The sequence below is a fragment of the Ovis aries genome, chromosome 2 (genome assembly GCF_016772045.2).
Source record: "Ovis aries strain OAR_USU_Benz2616 breed Rambouillet chromosome 2, ARS-UI_Ramb_v3.0, whole genome shotgun sequence".
NCBI classification, from domain to species: domain Eukaryota; kingdom Metazoa; phylum Chordata; class Mammalia; order Artiodactyla; family Bovidae; genus Ovis; species Ovis aries.
In genome coordinates this window covers 50,275,779-50,298,178 of record NC_056055.1, presented here as the reverse complement: position 1 = coordinate 50,298,178, position 22,400 = coordinate 50,275,779, and the positions used below count along the sequence as shown (strand labels likewise).

The 22,400-nt window shown below is 47.8% G+C and overlaps 1 protein-coding gene across 3 annotated transcripts in view; it reads left to right on the top strand.

Annotated features, from left to right (window-relative positions):
- The window catches only part of CCDC180 (coiled-coil domain containing 180), a 56,399-nt gene extending 34,264 nt beyond the window's left edge, over positions 1-22,135 (top strand). For 2 of the 3 annotated variants that reach the window (XM_027964406.3, XM_042243223.2), the window contains exons 23-38: positions 511-655; positions 983-1,099; positions 2,290-2,388; positions 3,569-3,688; positions 5,300-5,472; positions 5,728-5,783; positions 5,900-5,978; positions 7,730-7,807; positions 11,812-11,878; positions 12,530-12,671; positions 15,829-15,989; positions 16,527-16,664; positions 17,161-17,272; positions 19,726-19,831; positions 20,646-20,781; positions 21,954-22,135. In XM_027964406.3, the coding sequence (XP_027820207.2) occupies positions 511-655; positions 983-1,099; positions 2,290-2,388; positions 3,569-3,688; positions 5,300-5,472; positions 5,728-5,783; positions 5,900-5,978; positions 7,730-7,807; positions 11,812-11,878; positions 12,530-12,671; positions 15,829-15,989; positions 16,527-16,664; positions 17,161-17,272; positions 19,726-19,831; positions 20,646-20,781; positions 21,954-22,085 (1,861 nt within the window). In that variant the 3' untranslated portion in view covers positions 22,086-22,135. Of the gene's footprint in view, positions 1-510; positions 656-982; positions 1,100-2,289; positions 2,389-3,568; positions 3,689-5,299; positions 5,473-5,727; positions 5,784-5,899; positions 5,979-7,729; positions 7,808-11,811; positions 11,879-12,529; positions 12,672-15,828; positions 15,990-16,526; positions 16,665-17,160; positions 17,273-19,725; positions 19,832-20,645; positions 20,782-21,953 lie in introns of those variants that run through there. The other variant, XM_042243224.2, reaches the window with a different exon arrangement.
- The last annotated feature ends 265 nt before the right edge of the window (positions 22,136-22,400 follow it).

The window sequence follows — 22,400 nt, the reverse complement described above, 5'->3', positions numbered from 1 at the left end:
AGCCATTGTGTGTGTAGTTCAGTGGCATTAAGTACGTTCACGTTATTGTACAACCATCACCACCATTCATCTCCAGAACATTTTCACCCTCACAACTGAAGCTCTAAACACTAACTGCCCATTTAGCCTTTCTTCAGCCGCTGGGAACCACTATGCTATTAGTATTTTCGGTCTCTATGAATTTGACTACTCCAGGGGCCTCATAGAAGTGAAATCACAGCACATTTGTTCTTTTGTGTGCTTGACTTTTTCACTTAGCATAATGTCTTCGGTGCTTATCTGTGTGTCAGAATTTCATTCCTTCTTAAAGCTCAATAATATTCCATTGTGTATGATGTGTTTATCCATTCATCCCTTGATAGACATTTGGGTTGTTTCCCTGCTTATGTCCTTGAACTTTTTCCATGATCTTGTACTTTTAATCTAAAGCCTTGTCTACCACAGTAGTGGGGATGGGTGGAATGGTTCAGGGCTGATCAATGACTTTTATTTCTTCCAAATTATTTTCAGATTGTTTTCAGAGGGAGGCAACTTTTCTTCTGAAGAAATTGACTCACTGTGTCATCGACTAGAGAAGGAAGCTGCCCGGATAGAGTTTGTGGAAAATTTAATCATGATCAACATGGAAAAAATGGAGAGTGATTACCTGGACCAGGTGAGTAGGCCATACCCTAGCCAGACTCCTGTGACACCCGGTTACATAGTTGCCTTGCTCACTGCCTAATAGGCCAGTTAAGCCCCCTTTCCACCCATTAACTGGGCTTGTCCCCCTCTACTTCCTGCATGCTAATGCATGCTAAGTCACTTCAGTCGTGTCCGACTCTGTGCGATCCCAAAGACGGCAGCCCAGCAGTCTCCCCCATCCCTGGGGTTCTCCAGGCAAGAACACTGGAGTGGGTTGCCATTTCCTTCTCCTCTACTTCCTAAATTCCCAAAATTCCAAATTAAGCCCCACTCCTTTACTTTTTTCTCTTTCTTTAAGGCTAATGAGTTCATCAGCAAGTTTGAAAGTAAATTCCATAACCTGTCCGTGGACCTTATTTTCGTAGAGAAAATCCAGCGCTTGCTGACGAATCTGCAAGTAAACATCAAGTGCGAGGTAGGACAGATGCATTCTCCATCTGCTGGATGCTTATCACACACCTGCACCCCAGGCACTGTCCCAGGTGCTGGGGATACAGCCGTGGTCTCTGCCCCCTGGGACTTGCACTCCGGCCAGGAAGTCAGAGGTTAAATCATAATAGCTTCTAACATGCGCTGAGTTATCATGCAGCATGCATCTTAGTGGGCTTATTTTGATGAATTATATGAGTCCTCACAAGAGCTGTTCTTAGCCCGTTTTAGAAATAAAGAAATTGAGGCAGAGAGTCATTAAGAACACAATGTTCCTAAATTGTGGGGCCAACATGTGAACCCATGTCTGTGACACCGGAAATTCAGGAAATGCCAGGCTATTTGGGCTACAGAAGACAAGAGGGCCGCATAAGGTGCGTGGGGACATAGAGGAGAGGATTTCATCTGGACTGGGGAAGTAGTGCTTCCCAAGGCTTGATGGAGGAGGAGGAGCCAGCCGGGCAGGACGGTGTGGAGCAGTGTCCTGGAGAGATCATCAAAAAAACCCTGGGGGAGTTGGAGCCAAAGAGAGAGAGAGAGCTCAAAGAAGAAAATGCTGGGGGTGCAATGCGGCTGACATCAGGGTCCCATGAGCTGGGCTTAATGGCGCTGGAGTGAGGGTCAGGCCAGTGGGGATAAGGGTGCTATTGATTACAATTATTTAAGCTGCAGTAAAAACTTTTTTTAAGCTGAAAAGTTTCTTCAAAAATATCACTTTGATGGCTTCTCTCTCCCAAATGTGTTGCCATTTTTATTTGACCATTCCTTTTTGGAGGAATTCTTAGTGGCTTTCACTTTACTGGAAGCCCTGATGATGTTCATAGGGTGCCTCCCAGAGCTAGAATTCCTGGGCTAGAGCAGGAGTATTTTAAGGCTCTTTGTGCTTTCCAGGTGGCTTGTACAGATACCCCCCTCACCAACAGGGCCTGAGTGTGTCCTCCTAACACCCTCAACCAGTACTGCAGATCACCAGTTTTATTTTTGAAACTTATTTATTTGGCAGAAAAAAAAATCTTTCAAATTTGCATTGGTCTAGTTTCTAATACAGCTTTGCATTTTCCCTCCGATTTCATTTTTCTCATATTTAATCCATCTCTCAGATAATGATGTGCTAAACTTTTTCTTGATCAAAGTAAGTATTCTGGAAGTTAATCTATGAACTGCTGGTTTTTCTAGGTGGCAAAATCCAATTTGCAGACAGAGGGATTAAATTCTTCTCTAGAACAACTTCAAAGCAAGGTACAAATGTGCCGAAGCTCAAAAGGGAGTAAACAAGTAAGTGTTCAGTAGACGCTAAGCTGTGGAAAGTAAAGATGCATGCTAGAATTGTTAACTGGAAATAAACTCACATCTGTGGTCTAGAATTCTCTACCACCAGCAGGGCCTCTGAGCCTTCCTACTTCACCTCTATTTTATTCAGTGGAATTAAGGAAGAGAAGAGAAACCAGCCATTGCCCCTGGCCCCCAGCAACTCCCTGGCAAGCATGTTGAGGCCAGCAAGCATGGGGGCTTGAGTCTGGCCTCCCTCCCACTCTGATGTCACGAGGCCTCCCTCCTTATAATTAGAAAGCAGCCCTGGATGAGTAACAGAAGCAGGACTCTTCCCTCTGAACAACCATCTTTTGTTTGATTTTCCCTTTGTTTTGACCAGTGTGCATAAACTGATTACTTCCATTTTCTATGTATAAATGGTGAAAACTCCAAATTGGAATGAAGTCTGAGAGAAGTGAAGTTCGAAGTGCCTACCAGGCCCTGATCAGTAAAGAGGGTCTCTGCATGTTTACATCATTGACTTGCTTGTTCTCCTGCCTCTAGCTCCTATCTCTGTCCCCTGTGACACCCCTGTGGCCAGCGTGTCCTGGCCACCCTGAGTACTTTTCTCCCCAGCCCAGCCAGGCACTTGTAAACCTGGTGTCCTGGCCAGAAGATCTTTTCTCTTTCGTTTCAGTAGCCGAGTTGAAGTTTTATCATTGTTTGTTGTTGTTTAGTTGCTCAGTTGTGTCCGACTCTTTTGCGACCTCATGGCCTCTGAGGCCATGGCTCCTCTGTCCATGGAATACTCCAGGCAAGAAAACTGGAGTGGGTTGCCCTGCCCTTCTCCAGGGGATCTTCCTGACCCAGGGATGAAACCCGGGTCTCCTGCACTGCAGGCAGATTCTTTACCTATCCTCTGAGCCACCAAGGAAGTCAAGTAAGTTTAAAACATTAGCTCAGAACAAACCCATAGAACCAGGAATAGAACTCCTGATGCCCCATCAAGGAAGGACCCAGTAGAGTCACCCAAGAGAGCTGGCCCAGGGCTCCTCATTCCTCCAGGGCCCTCCCTGCAAGAGGGGGCCCTCCCTGGATCCAAGAGGTGTCCTCACCAGCCAGCCAGTTCCCTCAGTCCACATGAAGTCAGCCTGCCCACCTGCAGCCTGCTTCCTGTGGCTTTTATCCTCCATGTTCTCACTAGGTAGTGAGCACAGAAGACCTCCTTGGCCTTATTCGAACTTGGAAAGAAAAACTGAGCCAAAGGATTGAGTATCTCAACTGCAAGCTGGACACAATATCCATGACTCACCTGGTCTTTCCCGTGAGGAATGGGATGGGGCAGCCACGGGGAAAAGTATCCGAGCTGTGGGGGCTGGGCTGGGCTCCCTGGTGTCCCACAAGGTTCAGCAGATCCCAGGGAGAGAAGACCTCCCAGGCCCCTGCTGGACATCAGGCCTGCAGGATGCCTTAGAAAGGCCACAGACTGTGGAATCAGATCTGGTTCACATCCCATATGGGCCTCTTCCATGCACTGGTCCCTTCGGAGATCCATCACCTCCTGGCAGCACCTCCCCACCTCATCAGGGCTCTCAGCTCGCAGGGAAGTCTCACCCCTCAGCCTCTTCCTTCGCACCCGCTCCCATTAGCAGCCGCCAGCTTCTCCCCATCCCATTCCCACTACCTGTCCAAGCCCCCCATCTTTTGTGCATGTGGCTGTCTTGATCCTCTCACTTCCCCCTGTGACCCATTCCCTGAGCTGCAGCCGGGCCTCTTGGAGAAGGCCAGTCTGCCCATGTCCCTTTCCTGTCCTCAGGATAAGATCCAGATCCTCACCAGGCCTTCCTTGACCCCTTCATTTCTCTGGTCCCCCTAAGAGCTCACTTTTCCCCAGGCCCTCACTCAACCACTAGTTTGGGCCAGCATCTCCTGACCCCCAAGGCATGTTCTACTTCTGCATGAACCCATAGACCATTCAGTGAGGTCCCCCTTTTAGGAGCTGTCTCCCCTAGACTGTGTGTCCCAAGAGGGCAGAGCCTGTCACCCTCACCCCACACTCACCCTCTCTCACCAAGCTTTCACCAGAGGTCTCAGCCAGCTTCCAGGAGGACCTGTCACAGAGCCAATGGCAGCACAAATGGATGCCCCTCAAGCTGTGCTCTGCCCACCCTCAGGCCCCGCCTCTCACTGCCATGCTTTGAACCAGCCCTTCCTTCTGTGGGGAGGATCTTCCTGCTGTGCTGCCAGCACTAAGCTTTCATCACACCAACAGTACTAAGCCCCACGAGATGAAACTCAGGAGTCCTGCTGGACTCCTTCCCTCCAGGGCTTACAGCGCAGCCAAGACACAGCATGAAACAGGGCATAGCTCAACCAAGTGCTCATGGTGGGTCCCTCACTCACTGTTTCTCTAAGGTCCAACTCAAGGTGGAGGTGGCCACTCAATTATCCATGCACTCATTTGTTTACTTGTCCTTTGCTCAAAAACACCACATGGGCACATTTGTGAGTAGCCTAGTTCATGACCCTCAGCCTCAGGGAAGATGCTGTAACTTTGTTTTCATTGTACTGGCCCCAGTTTGACCATTTATTTGTAGACGTCCATATTCAATGTCTTGTCTCTCTGACCAGACTATAAGCTCCATGAGGATAAGAGTCACATGTGGCCCCTTTACCCTGTGTCCCAGGCCCAGGGAGAGCCTTGCAGAAAGCAGGCACTCAAGAAGTACTTTTGAAGGTCTCAGCATGTACACATGAATGAATGAATGAATGAATGGCCCTCTAAGGTATATATGATCCCTGCTGCTTCACAGAACGGGCAAGAGAGGCTCAAAGTGGTCAGCCTGCAGTACCTGGGCCAAGTGGTTCTGGGATGGGAACCCAGCCTGACTGCCTCCCTGACACCCACAATCAGGCCCTGCTCTTTGGCCTGCAGGACAACGTCTTGACTGACCTGGAGGTAGAGAGTGACATCTTGTTATCTTCAGAAGTCTATGAAGAAGAGGCTAAGGTAGACATGGTTACCCCTGAGTCCTTTGCCCAGCCAAGCCGCATGGGGAAGTCCATGATTGAAGACCCAGCTGTGGAGGTGGTCAAGAGGATCCTGCAGTGAGTGGCCCGGGTTTGAACAGTGGGGCCCAAACCTTCAGGGGGCAGTCCCCATGTGATCCCAGCCTAACATCTGTGACCTTGTGCAGGGGCTTCCTTCTCCCCTCAGAGCCTCAGCTTCCTCATCTGAAGTAGAGCTCACGATTGGGCAGACTCATGTGGCATCGTGCGCTAACCAGGATGGTGCCCAGTGCCTGGCCTGAGCCATCCTCTTGGTCACTGGGGAAAAGCTCACATCCTTTCCTTTGGTTTCAGGTTTCCTGACTCAAAGTCTTCAACCCATCAGTGCGACAAAGAACGGTCCCAGACAGGTAGGGGCAGACAGGCCTGTGGATTTAGGCGCTGACAGTGGGGTAGCTGGGGGTGCTACCTTGTCCCTCCTCACCTTGGATTCTCTGTTGTTCTCCTGGGTATCCATCACCCAAAGCCTTGAGGCGACTCCGGAACCGAGCAGAGCACTCCTTGAAGAAAGATTTGTCCATCGCCAGTGCCACCTCGGTAGCAAGGTAGAGAGGCTAGGCTGCCTGCAGTCTCCCCTCCCCAGACTCAACCCCGACCCCCAGATGGAGGCCAGAGGCTACCCTTGGCCAGCCCACGTCCTCAGAATGTGCCTCCTATGCTCACAGACTCTCCAAATAGGGACCTTCCAAGTCGGGACCCCACAAGGGGCCAACTCCAAAGCCAGCTTTACACAGGTCTATTCTCATCCTTGCCCAGTGGCTTGACTCTCACAGCCCTCCACCCTGAGAACCTGTCAGGGCGTTGGGTGGTTATCCACAGTGACAGCTACCTCCCATTCACACTGTCTGTCAGAGGATGTGACCTTGGAGGTAGCTTTACTTGGATGACATCACGGAGTCTTGGGAGCCCTGGCTCTCTGCATCCGGGCCATGTGTTCTGCCCACTATGCCCTGTCAGGGTCGTTAGACTCATGGCTCAGTGAACTTGGGCCCTGGATGGCCCCTGACACCAATTTTATAGAAGGTGGAGGACAGAAGCCACATGGCTGACCTGACTTTCTGAGTCTTTGATGAGCCATTATTGACCTAGTTTAACTCTTGGTTTTGAAGAAGTGACACTGAAGAGATCCCTGCTTTGCATACATCCAGAAAGTCTTTTTGAACAGGCATGCCATCTGCAGTGTGGAAATAAACAAAGACCAACCAAATGGGAAGAGCAAAGACTATGCAGAGCTTGCTACAACCAGGGAATCAGCCACTATCACTTGCATTTTAGCACAGACACAAAGGCGGGCAAGGGAGTGGGAAAGGGGTGTAATGGAGAAAAGGGAGGGCTTCAGATGTGCCCTGTTGGTGGTGGTTGCCCTGGGAAGGCTGGAGGAGGTGGTGGTTGCCCTGGGAAGTCTGGAGGAGGCCCAAGTGCAGTGGGCATCTTGTGTGATTGGTTAGGGGTATGTCTTTGACTTGTTCGTCCTAAATTGGAAGCAGGGACAAAATTTAAGGGAGCTGTCAGGTACTGAGCAGGTCCTGGCCCTGTAGGGTTGATTGTTACAGGGGGTATTATTTGGCTTCCTGGATCGTTACTAAAGATAACAATTGTCTTCCTGCAAGTCTGACTTCCAGCAGGCCAGCTTCCTGAATTGTTTATTGTAGCTAAGGGCTTGGTGTCCTAGGCAGGTTGTTACCGCTTATCAGCTAGGGTTCTCTGTATATTTACAGTATAGCCATTGTCCATTTGTATAATCAATCTCAGTGGTTACCAGTGAAATATACATGCTGCTAAGGCTGCCAGATGAAAATTCAGGATGTCCAGTTACATTTGAATTTCAGAGAAACAACATATAATATTTTTTAATATGAGTATGTCCCATGTAATACATGGTGTGTATGCAAAACATTGCTTATTGCTTATATGAAATTCAAGTTTATTTAAAAATTTATGTAATTGAAGTATAGTTGGTTTATAATGTGTTAAGAAATTCAAATTTAATATGTGCTTTTATTTGAAAATTTGGCATCCCTACCTGCGGCTCTCAGTCTGTGTTTCTTTGGGTCCTCACCACAGGGAAGCAAGGATTCTACTTTCGGGGCTGGAGCCCCTCCGTCCCTCCCCCTTGGCCTTGTGTGGGTTTCAGCGGTTAGGGCTCCATCCCTAACTGTGTGCAGAGCTGTCGAGGGGTGGGGCAGCAGCTTGAAGGGCTGGGCTGCACAGGCAGTCCAGGTAGGGCTCCCACAGACTCAGATCTGCTTGTGTCTGTCCCCAGCTTGCAGAGCACTAACCCACCTTTGCCCCACAGCATCATGCGGTACACCAAGCCCAACCGACTGGATAGAAAGTACCAGGTGCTCAGCGACAAGCCTCCTCCTCCGGCAGAGTAAGTGTCAATGCCATTCCCTTTAGCTCCATTTTAACCTGCCATCTTTGTCACTTGGCAGCTAAATCTGACTCAACTGAGGGGAAAATAAGCTGTAGAGGGACAGAGCAGGAGAGGTCTGCGGGGGTACTGGTAAGGGCCAAGGTCTGTTTGTCTCAGCCTATTTCACCTAAATTTATTGAGAGACATTTTCACCAAATTTAGGCATTCATCAAGAAGACATTCTTCTTTCCTTTGAACAATCTGTTTATTTCTGTTCAGTCACCTTTTGTTTATTCAAGGCCAGCTGCTCCATCTCTTGCGGCTTGATCGTAGGGCAGCCAGTCAAGGAGCTTTCCAGATATTGGGCCTGAAGCCCCAGAGTGGCCCACTTGGGAGCAGCTCCTGGCATTCCAGTTGCCCATCACCCACTTCCACCTGGCAGGGCTTCTTTGGATCCTGGAGGAAAAGCCAGCTATAGAACAACTGCCAGTCCTACCAGGGACCTAGACATTTAGGGTTCAGCTCTCAGTGACATAAAGTCAGGAGGGTGGGAGAAAAATTAGAAATATTAATATGAGGAGTTGTAGCCAAATATAAAGGAGGCTAGAAGAATTGAGCCTGGAGAAGGGAATGGCAGCCCATTCCAATATTCTTGCCTGGGAAATCCCATGGACAGAGGTGCCTGGTGGGCTACAGTACATGAGGTCACAAAAGAGTCAGACATGACTCAGTGACTAAACAACAACAGAAGAGTTGAGATTTGATAAGAATTGACAAAGTGTGCGTGATGGCAAGATCTGGTCCAGTTTCCAGGGAAGTCATGAATCCTCAAAGCTAACAAATAGGGTTCAGTTCAGTTCAGTTCAATCACTCAGTCGTGTCCGACTCTTTGCAACCCCCCTGGCAGCATGCCAGGCCTACCTGTCCATCACCAATTCCTGGAGTTCACTCAGACTCACGTCCATTGAGTCCGTGATGCCATCCAGCCATCTCATCCTCTGTCGTCCCCTTCTCCTCCTGCCCCAATCCCTCCCAGCATCAGAGTCTTTTCCAATGAGTCAACTCTTCTCATGAGGTGGCCAAAGTACTGGAGTTTCAGCTTTAGTATCATTCCTTCCAAAGAAATCCCAGGGCTGATCTCCTTCAGAATGGACTGGTTGGATCTCCTTGCAGTCCAAGGGACTCTCAAGAGTCTTCTCCAACACCACAGTTCAAAAGCATCAATTCTTCGGCACTCAGCCTTCTTAACAAATAGGATTAGGATCTACTAATCACAAGAGAGTGCTATAGTTATTGAAACGTAAAATTTCTGTTGCCTTTCTTTTTGATTCTTGTTTATGAAACAAGTCTGGTCTCTTTAGAGTTGGCCTGATTATTTATATAAATGCAGCAAGAGTGGTAACTGACCACTAAAACTTTTATGTTTGCATTGCTGGAGCTTTTCATAAAGAATCTCAGATTAGACTCTTAAAAGCCTCTTGAGACTAGGAAGACAAGTCAGATTTCACCCACAGTACCTATAGATTTGGGTGAAATCCTCTCTTCTTAAGGTCCCCACAATACTGTAAGGTTTTTCCTTACCCACCTATGAAGCTGGGAACCCCATAAACCAGGTGCCAGGATGATTTTCCAAAGAGGGCTTAAAAGCATTGTCTCCATCAAGTCAACCTTAGTTTCTTTAAAATGTTTGATCATGTCCGATCTTATACATTGTTGTCCATATGACATTTCAGTCAAAGCTTCTGTTATCTATTTATCAGTGTTTCCGATTATGTCCCATTGCAAGAAGGACAACTTCTTGTTGAACTCACATAAATAATTATAAGAGTTTTTGAATTCTGGAGCACATATGAGTGGGTGAAATGTCCAGCATGCTTCTCACTAGCCTCTTTTCCCCTTTAGCCTCAGGCAGTTGCTTTCAGGAGTCCCTCAGTCCCTTGAGAGCCTTGATAGGGTCAGGGGCCTAAACTTAGTTCAAGCAGCTGTAGGGAGTTGAGGGCTGGAGTGGGAAGGGAAAGGTCTGACAGGAAGGACAAAGAGATGGAGGAGGCAGCGGTTTGGAGGGGGATATATCAGAGGAAACCAGGCAACTGAAGGGAAGGCGGAAGGTGGCAAAATGGGGAAGAAGGAGCAGAGGTGTTGATGCGGGGTGGGGGGGGGGCGGGAGGGGTTGCGGGCAGGGAGGGAGAGGTCTTAGAGGAGCCAGTTTAGGGAGATCTTGTTTACACAAGAAGCCAATAAAGTTCCAAATTATCCTTAGTAAAGCCATGCCGGGAGTATGAGTCATGCAACAGAAATTGGGAAAAGTATAGTGAAGGCATATAGAAGAACCTGATGTTTGCTCAAAGGCAGTTTTTGTCAAAGTCAACAGAGAGCAAACTCTCTTTCTAGAAAGGGTTGGGAAAAGTAGTGGTGAAAGCCATGAAGTTATACCTTTTGTGCAGCTCCATGGGTCCCTCTCCCAAAGAAACCATCTCTCAGGAAGGAAACGTTTACATGAAGATGTACCATGCAATACTTTTTATCCTAGCTAAAAATGGGGGGAAACCCTAAAGTCCAAAAATAGGGGATTGTAAACACAGTACATACATACCCAATGGTGCTACACAGCCATTTAAAATGATAGCATAATGTAGGGGGAACACTTTAAAGGGTGTGGAATGTAAAAAGCACATGAACCTAATTCCAAACCAATTTAAACATCAGCAGAAGGGAATATAGTACATGTTAGCATTAATTTTTCCATCTTGCTTTTCAGCTTATTTCTAATTTTCTTTAATTATGATGAGTGAATTTGTAAATGAAAGATCACATCACACACACAAACACACACACGTTTTTTGGCCAAGAGGCATGCAGGATCTTAGTTCCCCAGCAGGGAACTGGACCTGTGCCCCCTGCAGTGGAAGAACGGGGTCTTAACCACTGGACCACCAGAGAAGTCCCTTTTTTAATTTGGTGGTGGTTTAGTCTCTAAGTTGTGTCTGACTCTTTGCAAGCCCATGGACTGTAGCCTGCCAGGCTCCTCTGTCCATGGGATTCTCCACGCAAGAATACTGGAGTGGGTTGCCATTTCCTTCTCCATTTTTTTTTTAATTTGAGGGAATTTAAATATATATATACAAATATTTTAGAAACCGGTCAAAAATGATGTGTGTGTAAAACAGTCACTGCATCACTTTACAGAAATTTTGGGAAAATAGTTGTCCTCCAGGTATGTGCAGTTCTAACACGTCAGTCCCTTATTTCACTCTTGGTATTGAGACAGTTGACCTTTCTGACAGGAATATTCGCTAGATCTGGGCAGATTTGTTGAGTCAAGCACCTGGTGTACATAGTCAGCCTAAAGCCCAGATGTATCAGAAAGAGGATGTTTGGTCCTACAGGCAGTCCTGCTCATTTGATTCATATTTATAAGAAATCATTCTTTCTTCTCTCAACCAAGACAGAGACACTGATAGGTGCAGGCACTGGTCAGGGGATTCATGGTGAACGAAAACAGACACAGTGTGTGTCCTGGTGGACTTTACCAGCTGCTGGGAGAGATGGGGTTAATCAGTCAGCCAGTCACACGTATCAATCCCCAGAGCCCCTTTGGGGAGGCTATAAAGCTGAGAGCTGCTCAGGGCATTGGAACGAGGCAGTCAGGGATTACCACTGAGCCAGGGCCAGAGGAAAAGCAAATGTAACCAAGAGGAAAGTTATTTGTGTTCCCTGGAGAGGAATCAGTGTGAGCAGTGGCCCTGGGGCAAGAGTGAGTAATTCCAAGGAGTAATGAGGAACAAAAGAGAACAGAGACACTTGGAAGGGAAGGGGCCAAACACAGCTTGGCGCATGCAAGAGGCATTCAACTAGACAAATAGAAATACGAGGTGGGAGCATGCTTGGGCATCCCAAGCTGTCCAAGTCCAGTTCTGGCTGGGCTGCTGAGTACTTGGAATGTTGTGTCCATTTGGTCTTGTCCACACCAATTAGTGTGATTAGACAAGCCCTCTCAGGGATCTGCCTCCTGTGTGTTGCAGGGATTTTAAAAGCATTGTCCTGAGCCTCCTCTGGGAGAGCAACGAGCACATGCTGGCGGTCGCTGAGGTGAGGACCCTGTCTGCCCTTCTGCCATCTGCTGGCCACATGTCCCCGGTGGGCTCTCCCCCCTGCCTTCTGCCAATACCTTTGGGTAAAGCTGAATAAAGGGGACTACCGCCCCCGTGACCACAGCTACCCAGCTTCTGTCACCTTGTGTGGTGTTTTTCATCATAGAATTAAAGCTCATCCATTACCCGTTTATTCAGCCACCAAACATTTCTTGGGTCCTGTGCGTCAGATATTTAGCATACCCGATACCAGGAGCAAGCCTGGTCTCTGCCCCTGAGTGGCCAGCACCCAGCAGAGAATGACATGTGACGGCCCCCCTGGGTGTGAGTCTTTGGAGCAGAGCTCTGGGTCATCTGTGTTAGTGGCCCAGCTTGGCACTCCATAGAAAGCTCTTGGTCTCATGGGTGGAAGACCCATCTTAGTTCTGAGGGATGCACAGAGTTTTACCATTGACTCGTGCCTCGCATAGCCCTAGGACACTAACAGTGGTGACGAGGACAGACAGGGAGAGGAGGAGAGACCCCAGTGTAGGGGACAGCAGTTGAGAAGACCAAGGGGTGAGGAGAGCACAGAGGAGGATGCCAGGATCTTGGGCCAGATTCCCCTGGAGAGGGGCCTGGCACCCCCACTGTCAACCCTCTCCCGTAGGAGTTTTACCGCAAAGAGAAACGCACAGTCACCAGGCCCGACTGCATGTACGAAACCTTCGACCAGTGCGCAGAGAACGTCTGCAAGAAGATCCTGGAGTACCACAGCCACACAGACGATTACTACAACTCCTGCCTCATAGGTAGGTGTGCCCAGTAGGCAGGTGGCAGGTGGGGCTGCAGAAAGGTGGTGGCCACTCACAGCCTGAATGATGCCCTCCTGACCTGGAGGTCACATGGAGGCAGAAGAGAGACTCCCTGTGAAAAACTGACATCTTAGAATTAGGTAAAAACCTTGATAGATTTAACTGGGGAAAAAACAATGCCCTCCCCCCCCAAAAAAAGTCGATTTTTCTTGAGAAAAATGGTGATTTGTATCACTAAAAATGTTTCACCCTTCGAAAATTGTTTACAGCTTTATTGAGATATTCACTCAACAAAATAGGGAGGAAAGGGAGGGTGGGATGAACTGGGAGATTAGGATTGACATATATACACTACCATGTGGGAATCTGCCTGCGATGCAGGAGATGTGGGTTCAGTCCCTGGGTCAGGAAGATCCCCTGGAGGAAGAAATGACAACCCACTCCAGTATTCTTGCCTGAGAAATCCTGTGGACAGAGAAGCCTGCTACAATTCAGACTACAGTTTAAAGGGTCGCAAAGAATCAGACATGACCAGGCAACTGAACACACACACAAATGTAAGATACATAGCTAGTGGGAAGCTACTTTGCAGTTCAGTGGATTTTAATATAGTTACAGAGTTGTGCAACCATCGCCACTGTGAATTTCAGAACCTCTGTCCCTCAATCATGATCCTAACCTTCAGCAACCACTAACCTACTCTCTGTTCATCCAGTGTTAGTGTGTGTCATGTAGCCTTTTTATGGCTGAATCATATTCCATAGTGTGCATATACCATAGTTTGTTTATTTGTTCAGTGATAGGCATTTGGCTGTATCCACGGTTTGGCGGTTATGGATGGTGCTGCTCTAAACATTCATCTGCATGTTGTGTGTGGTTGTAAGATTTCATCTCTCTTGGGTGTGAAACTAGAAGTGGAATTGCTGGGTCACACGGTGCCTCTGTGTTTTATCGTTTGAAGAATCCTTCCACTGTGTCCACCGTGTGCCTGGGCTGTGATGAACTTGATAGACACAGCCTCCTAGAGAGCAGGGACATGAAAACAGGCAGGCAGGATGTATCTTGCCATTTATGTTGATTATAACAAGATAAAAGGAGCTGTGAAAACACACCCATCGCTGCCCCTCTCCTTGCCCAATTCTCCATGTCCACAGACATATGTGTTTTTGCAGTCGTTGGAAGTCCTAATTATTTCTACTTGTAAGGCAGGGAACCTAAGGGTCCATTACAGGCCTGCTATGGGTTGAGGGGCAGCAGGGGTAGAAGAGGGAGAGGATTAGGGGATAGCCAGACCTGAGATCAAGACTCAGCACTGCCATTACCCAGATGTATGACATTGACCAAGTCACCTCCCCTTGCCTGTAAATGGAGACAAGGATAACAACCACCATGCAAGGCTTTTTTGAGGACTAAGCCCCTCACAGCCTTGCCGTTTACAGGGGAAATCAACAATGGCTCTCATTCCTGTAGTTGTAGAATGACTGGAATTGAAACCACAGGCAGCATTTGGTTTCTCTAGCTCAGAGCTTCCCCACTTGAACTCTGTGGGGTTCCATCCTATGTGATCTTCCTCAAAAGAAAGGTTCCATGGCCACATGGGTTTGGGAAATGCTGCAGATCATGTCCCTCCCAGGAAGGCTGACAGTTCACGTGAAATGAAGACTTCCATTTCCTACTGGGAGTCAAGTATCCTGAGCAACTCTCCCACTGAAAACATGTAAAAATTCTGGATATAACTGTTTTGTGATAAACTTTTGAACGCATGGATGAGCTAGCTATAGAGTAAGAAACATGTAAGGCCTTAAGATTAAGTGAGAATAGGAACACAGATAAAGTGAGCAGTAACTCTGGCTATTGCCTTGAGGGCTTGGCTGACTCTCAGGTCCACTTGAGCCTCTGTTTTCATGGCCTCCAGGTCACTGGGAACAGAGACCAAGCCCCAGATCACCCAAGGTGTGCAGCCTGAAAGGGCATAAGCCACATAAAACTGGGACTCCACTGGGCTCCATCTGCAGAGTCAGGGGAATGAGACAGAAACCAAAACCTCCTCCCCCACTGACTAGAAGGAACGTGTCTTATTATAAGCCATGGCACTGGACAAAGAAGAAAAACCCTAATGAGAATCTATAACTATAAGTCAGCCCTTTTGTGGTGTTTTGTTTTTTTTTTTCTTTTGTGGTGTTTAAACTGAAGTTGCACTTAGATAAACCTGAATTCAACTTTGTGTTTGTGGATCATCCAAAAGATTTCTAGATGATAGCTTAAAATTATTTTGAGTGTGTCATGCCCGGATGCTTCTTTAGTAGAGATACTACAGATCCTCTCCAGAGAAGGCTACCGTCAATTCAGGCCTCCAGGGATTCCCACACAAAGAATGCCCCAAATAAGAGCTCACTATAAAACAAAACACACACACACACACACACACACACACACACACACACACACACCCCACAGCAAAAAGGTGCCTTCAGCATGAGGCAACAGAATGAGATCAGTAAGGACTTCAGATATTGAATGTATCAAGACACAGAATATAAAATATAATAATTATTTTGGGTTAAATAAAAGAGGAAATTAGAAATATGGGTAAGGCACAAAAGACTATTAAAATGAGCAAGTAAATATGAACCAAGTAAAGAGAAACCAAATAAAAAGAGAACCAATAAAGCTTGTGTATATTGGAAAAATAAATTGTTGATATTTTAAAATTATGAGTGGCTTTAGTGCCAAAGAAAATAACCAAAAATGTAACACGGAAAAACAAAGGACTAGAAATACAGGAAAGAGATGAAGAGAGGTGAAGGAAAAAGTAGGTCTGGCGTGCAGCTACATAGAGGTCCAGAGGGAGAGGAGGAGACTTGGGTCAAGGTGATATGTGAAGAGAGAATGGGTGAAATAGAACTGCTGAAAGACGCAGTGTGGTTTATAAAGTGCTGGGAAGTCCTACACTGTGAGTCCTTTGGTCTTGCTTAATCCAGTATGTTTAATACCAGTTTGCCCACAGGACCCCTTTTGATGGAATAGCTATTACCGCACCATAGACCAAGCCTTTCTCTTTGGGAAACTGCATTAAGCCTTTGTTGGAGAGATGGCCTCAGCAACTTGGCTCTGCTCAGTCCTCTCCCCTGGCCCCCACCCCCGATTCCTACAGAATTACGGGCCCAGATGAGAAGATTTGAGGAGCTTCTGCCCCAGGTGTGTTGGCTGGTGATGGAGAATTTCAAGGAGCACCACTGGAAAAAATGTTGTGCTTCCACCAAAGAGATCCAAGGACAGTTCCTGAATCACCAGGAAGAGCTGGAGAAAAGGAAGGTGGGGCCCCCGGGATCACCCTGGGAGTGCAGACATAGAGGCGGGGCATCAGCAGAACTGAGTCCCAGGGAAGGAGTTGGGCCAGGCCTGGGATTATTGGGTGGGGGTGAGAGACACTAGGCCCTGGAGAGATAAGAGCCGAGCCAACAGCTCCTTCATGGAAAGGATTCAGCACATTCCTTTTTGGATATAACAGGTAGGTTGGCTGGTTCTGTGGGGCTGTGGACCTTGAGATCAACAATGATTGTCCACTTGGTCCTTGGAACCAGGGGACGTTCATGCTGTTGATTGTATTGGACTGAATCCCTGGTTGTTCCGGGGAAGATGCTCAGCTCTCCCACTTCCTAACCCTCGGAGTTGGCTCCAGCCATGCCTCAGTCTTGCGTACCCTGCCACTCCTTTGCATATCCACAGCCCTTCACACACACCCAGGTCAACGCACACATCATGGCTATAATTGGCAGAGGACATAGGCCAGTGACTTCTTGGTCCTCAAGACCAGGTCAAAAAACCCACTGATTTCTGGATTGTCTGAAGGATGAAAATGCCCAGAAGCTCCACCCAAATCTCGGACACCCTGCACAGCTCCAAGATCTGGAGTCTCTATGTCAAGTGGAAGAGAAGAGGCAGGAAGATTTGGACGCCTTGATTGTAGTAACCAAGGAGAAGCTGGAGGTCAGTAGTGCCTTCTACTCCGGTGTTTAGGTGCTGAGGGCTGCCCTGCCCTCCCAAGGTCACCCCAGCTGACAGCCCACCAACAGCACTGAGCCCAGCCCTATGCTGGCACCCTGGCCAAAGCAGGGCATGAAAGGGGGCAGGTTTTCTAGGTGGAGATGGTCTTTATTGGCTGTTTTAACTTGCATTTTAAAATTTCTAAGTTAATTAATTAGTAATTAGAAATTTTTTTCTCCCAAGATCCTGACTGTCAAGTTTTCTTTCCTCTTTGGTAAATTGTCTGTGTGTGTCCCTTGGCCACTGCAGAATCATTTCCTATCTTCAAGTCACTCTTAGGAGAAGCCTCCTGGAGAAAGACCAGATGCCTGTTAACTTGGACACAATTGACTCATGGCCCTGGTTTTGTTTCATGCATTGCTCTCCAAACCCATCTTCGGCCTGCCTTTGGAGGCAGGGTCCTCTCCTTATAGCACCATGCTCCCCATGTTTCTTCCAGGAATCCACAAGGAAGTACGCCCGGTTTTTCATAGCCAGCTTGGCCACCTTCACCGAGAAGTTCCTGCTGCAGTTGGATGAGGTGGTCACCATTGATGATGTCCAGGTTGCAAGTATGCTCCCCACTGGCCTTTGTGCCTTGGCTCCAGGGGGTTGGTGACATAGGTGATGGATCTGGAGGAGTCTGCTTTCCCCCAACTCCACCAGTATGAAAATAGATACTCTATTGCGGGGACTGATGAATTTTTTGTTTCTTTTTTTTAATTAAAATTATCTTTTTTAACTAAAAAAGCAAGTCCCCAATGAGTCAGATTACATATAAAAAATGAAATCCTAATACTAAATATTTTCATAATCTTGGGGTAAGGACAACTTTCCTAAGTTTGAGAGCTAGAAGCTGCAAAGGAATGGTGTGTACATCCCTGTGGCCAAAACAAAAGTAAGGGAAAATGTCCAAAGATGGAAGGACAAACCACAAACTGGAAAAATATTTCTAGTAACCAACAGGTCAGAGAATGGCCTGATATTCCTGTGGTATGAAGAATTCTTAACAGGTCAAGTTTGTGAAAAGGACAAACACATACAATTCAAAAGGTCAATAAATGTTGAAAGATGCTTGACTTCACCAATGATGAAAAGTGCAAATATAAACATTGTTAAGGTATCATTTCTCACCAAGAGCCTGGCAAAGGTTTGAAATTCAGTGACACCCAGCACTGGTGAGGCAGGAGGCCCCAGCACCGCAGAGCCCCTCGGAAAAGTGTACCTCCACCCCTTCTCTTGGAGAACCCTCTGTCAGTGACTTCAAAGTCCTGAACGTGCGTGCTTTGACCTAGCCATTCTAACCCTGGGAACTTATCTGGCAGAAATACTTGCATACTTTTTCAAAGATATATTTTCAAGCATATTCTTCACAGCAATGCTTGAAATTGCAAAGAATTGGAAACAGTGTTAATATCCGTGTATAAAGGATTGGATAAATTATGGTCCAGATATAGGAGGGAATTCTGTGCAACTGTTCAGGTGGGTGTGGTAGGTCTCTATGTGCCAGCCGGAAACACCTGAAGGAATACTGTCACAGGAAAAAGCAAGGTGACAATTATACTTACCTGTAATACCATTTCAAAAAACACATAGGTGACATAAACGTGCACCCTCACTTGTATATAAATGAATCTGTGTGAGAGAGAAACAGAGGCAAAGAGGGACAAAATGAGAATAGCAGAGCCTGAGAAACAGGTGCCCAACTGTTGATGACCACCTCTGGTGAGTGGGATTGTGAGAGATTTCTAAAGTCTTTTTCCCCATTAGATAATGTTTAAATTTTTTATACTGTGTGAATTGCTTTTATAACTATGCAAAGACTCAAATCATATATTAAATATTGTCCATTTATCTCTCCTCTATTAAGTAATTAAAATATATTATTTCTATTTTTTAAGTTTGGATTGCAAAGATAATGAATATTTTTATAGTAAAATAAGAAATTCAATCTGAGTTAAAAAGAAAGAGAAGAATATGGTCCTTCCTCCCGGAAATAGGTGCTGGTAACTTTGGCTGTCCTCCTCCTGGTCATTTCCCTTTGGTCACAGGCCTGTGTGTATGTCAGTGGGGAGATGGGAGGGTGGATCACAGGTGTGTGCTCCTTTGAAACCTAATTTCCCCTTGGGCAGATGCTGGCCAAGCCAGTCGCCGTCTCCGTGAGCACTTCCAGGAGCTGTGCATCTTATTTTGTTAGTTAGTCCCCTGCTGGTGCATACGGGCCATGTCTAGCTTTTCACTCCTCTAATCGTGCTGGAAGGAACATCTGCATCAATATTTCCCTATTTGGGGGCAACAACTTCCTAGAAGTGGATTTTCTAGGTCAAAATGTATATGCATACTGGGGTGTTGGTCACTGTCTAGTAGTGGAGGTCTCTTTGGCGAGTGTGAGCCTGGTTTGGGAAAGTGGAGCCTGCAGAGATACTGGGGTTCAGACTAGAGAAGGAACAGGCAGTGGAGCCGACAGGGAGGCAGCCTCGGCACCTTGGAGGGAACCCCTGGGCCAGGAAGACCCCCTGCATCAAGCCCATGGGGTCCTCACCTGCTCTGTAACTAGGGCTTCTGAGCCCAGTGGCCTGGCCCTGCCATGCCTGCAGACCGGGGTGCAGAGAGCTGCTCTGGCCTGCTGGTCTCACACCAGGAACAGAGCCCCTTTCTCTCCATGTCACATGGCAGGTCAGTGAGTCAGACGTGAGACAGACAACCTTGAATGTGTTCATTCCAGGAGAAATTCTTAGTTCAGGACCCCTTTGAGCTAGTATAAGCCAAAGAAGTCTCCAAAGAGCATATTCAGGAGCTCATAGAAGCTGCGAGAAGGTCAGAGCATTTTGGAGCTGGGATGCACACCCAAACCACACCTCACATATTCCAGCTCTAACCCTCCTGCCTGAGACTCAATATGAGTTACACAATAAGTGTGAAAGAGGGGAGCAAGTTTTCATTTCCGTAAATGTAAGGTCGGGGGTCCCCTTTATATCAGGCTGTGGGTGAGGCCCCCATCAGTAACCCATCTCTTGCTTGCCAGAGATGGAGCCCCCCAAACAGAAAACCTCAATCCTAATACGGAGGAAACTCACCGGGCTGTCCCTGGAGGAAGAGAGTGAGAAGCCCCTGATTGAACGGGGGAGCAGGTGAGAGCTGAGAGCAGGGGTGAATATCACACATGGCTGTGTTTACTGGGGGTGGTGTGGTGGAATGGTGAGGGGCATGAGCTCTGAAGTCAGACAGACCTGATAACTTTGGAAAGGCTTTGTGTCCTAAGCCTCAGTTTCCTCATCTGTGAAATGAGCATGGCAGCCTCCCTTACATGATATTATGAAGAGAAAGCTCGATGAAATTGTGCTTGAAGTGCCCGTGGCACCTACTAAGAGCTCAGCAGCTGTTTGTTTGTGTGATAAGGACCCATAAAGGGACCCCCCAATAAAGAGAGGCCTGTCCTAGTGTGGGGTACCTTCTCAGATTGCTGGCAGTACTGGGACTCACTACAGCTGTCTGTCATGTATGACAAGAGCTATAGAAGTGCTTGTCCCTTGTACCCCAGGAATGTGACTCTGGAAGAAGGCAGTGATTTACCCAGCTAAATTGTCAGCAGTGGTTTTTTATCATGGTAGGAAAAGCAAGCCAGGAACTGGTGACTGGCATCTGGCTGAGCGAGTGATAAGGAAACCGAGATCCAGAAAAGGGAAACCCCTAGAGGCGTGGGATTTCCCTTCCCCATGCAGAACCCAGCTGTCTGTACACATTGATATAAGCTGTATGAAAATGCCAAAAAGAACTTGAAGAAGCTTAATCTTAAATGCTCAGTAGAGTTTTTCTTTTAATTAAGGCATTTAAAGCATGTTATTTTTTTTTAAAGAAGTGTTAACCATTTCCACCAGAGATGGAGGGTGTACAGTAAATGATGAAGCTAAGCCTGCAGGACTTTTCATGCATGTTTATTTGTAGAAAGTGGCCAGGAATCAAACCTACTGAAGTCACCATCCAGAACAAGATTCTCCTCCGGAAAACACCATGTATCACAACTGCCAAAACAACACTGGGCCACCTGGCATCCGTGGAAGCCCGAGATGCTGTCTACCTGGTGAGCGAAGAGGCGAGGTGGAGGGGGTGACCCCAGGGAGCACAAGCAGCTCGGTGTGCTGCCTTGGGAAGGAGGGAGGGAGCTTGTCATCACCAGGTGCCCTGGCGTCTGGTCAGATGGAGCACATGACCCACATCAGAGTACCCCAGAGCACAGGACTGGTGACAGCCAACATTCCCAGGCACCGGGACATGGGACACAGCTCCTGTCCAGTTCCAGCAATAGTTCAGGTCTCATGGCGTGAGCCCCAGTGTCGCAGGAGCCCAGACTGGAGGGCAAAGGCTCTCCAGCGAACAGTCAAGACAGTGCGAGGGGACAGAGTAGTCAGAGGCTCGGAGGCCATGGGAGCAGTGAGTGATGATGGGTGGGATAGGTACTGAGCAGCTGCTGCATCTTCTGTTCTCAACACAAGGCTTCCACTGGATCCTTGTAGCAAGCCCATGAGGAAGGTAGAATGGTCCCCACATTACTGCAGAAGACACCGAGTCATAAAGTGTGTCCCCTTTATGCCACCAAGAGTGACAGCCAGGACTGGACCCAGGCCCGTTAGACCCGTGGGGCTGCCCAAAGAGGAAGTTGCACCTGAGGCTGCCTGCAGGACCTCGCAGCTCCAAGGATGTCTGGACCTACGGTTCTGGTACCCCAGAGAGAAACCTTGTACTGCCCAGAGATATACTGTCCCTGGTATTTGGAGACCCCTTTGTGCCTAGGCAGGCCCTTCCCCAGCCACCAAGATAAGCCCCAGGCAGTGGGCACAATTCCCCTGCCCAGTTCAGTGAGGACTTAAGGCCTAGTGGGCTCAGCCTCTCGAGGAAGCCAGGACACCTGAGCTTCAAGGAGACTAGTGTGGTGGTCAGGAAGGAGGGCAGAGTCCAGAATCAGGTGGACCAGGAGCCTAGTCACGCTCAGTCTCTTCTCAGTTAAATAACCTCAGGCGAGGCTGTGAGCCTCAGTTTTCCCATCCATAAAATGTGGAAAACAGCGAGGCCTGCCTGAGCTTTATTGGACAGAGTACATGAGAAATGACTTGTGGAACTCTTGCCAGTGCCTGGAATGGGTTGCAAGCCACCCACCAGCGGGTTACAGCATCCCTCAAGAGCACAGAGTGTCCTCTAGGAGACACAGTCCAGAAGTCCTTCCTCATGCAGCCTCTTCCTGCTGCTTCCTCCCAGAAATATTTAGCATCATTTGAAGAGGAGCTGAAGAAGGTCCAGGAGCACACCACACTGCAGGTGAAAGAGGCTCAGCGCTGGAAGGACAGCTGGAAACATTCCGTGAACATCATCCAGGGCCTGTACTTGTGACACTCTCAACCCTTCTTAAATAAATGGCTTATTTTGTGTAGATTCCTTCACCCCTCTACCCACCCTTCCATCCATCCGTCTCTGCCCAGTGCTGTAGCCTCACAGTGACGAGGATATGGCATGGTTCCTGCCCACATGGAGATTACTTCCAATGAGGCAGACAGAGGTGAAAGGGGGTGTTCCATCTGGTCAGCTAGGATGGTGGATAACAGGGATGGCTAGCTTAAATAGAGACTCATAGTTAAGGGGAGATAACTTCCACAAGGCATGATGGGCACTTCATCTTGGAAAATGAAATAATTAAAACTTATAGGA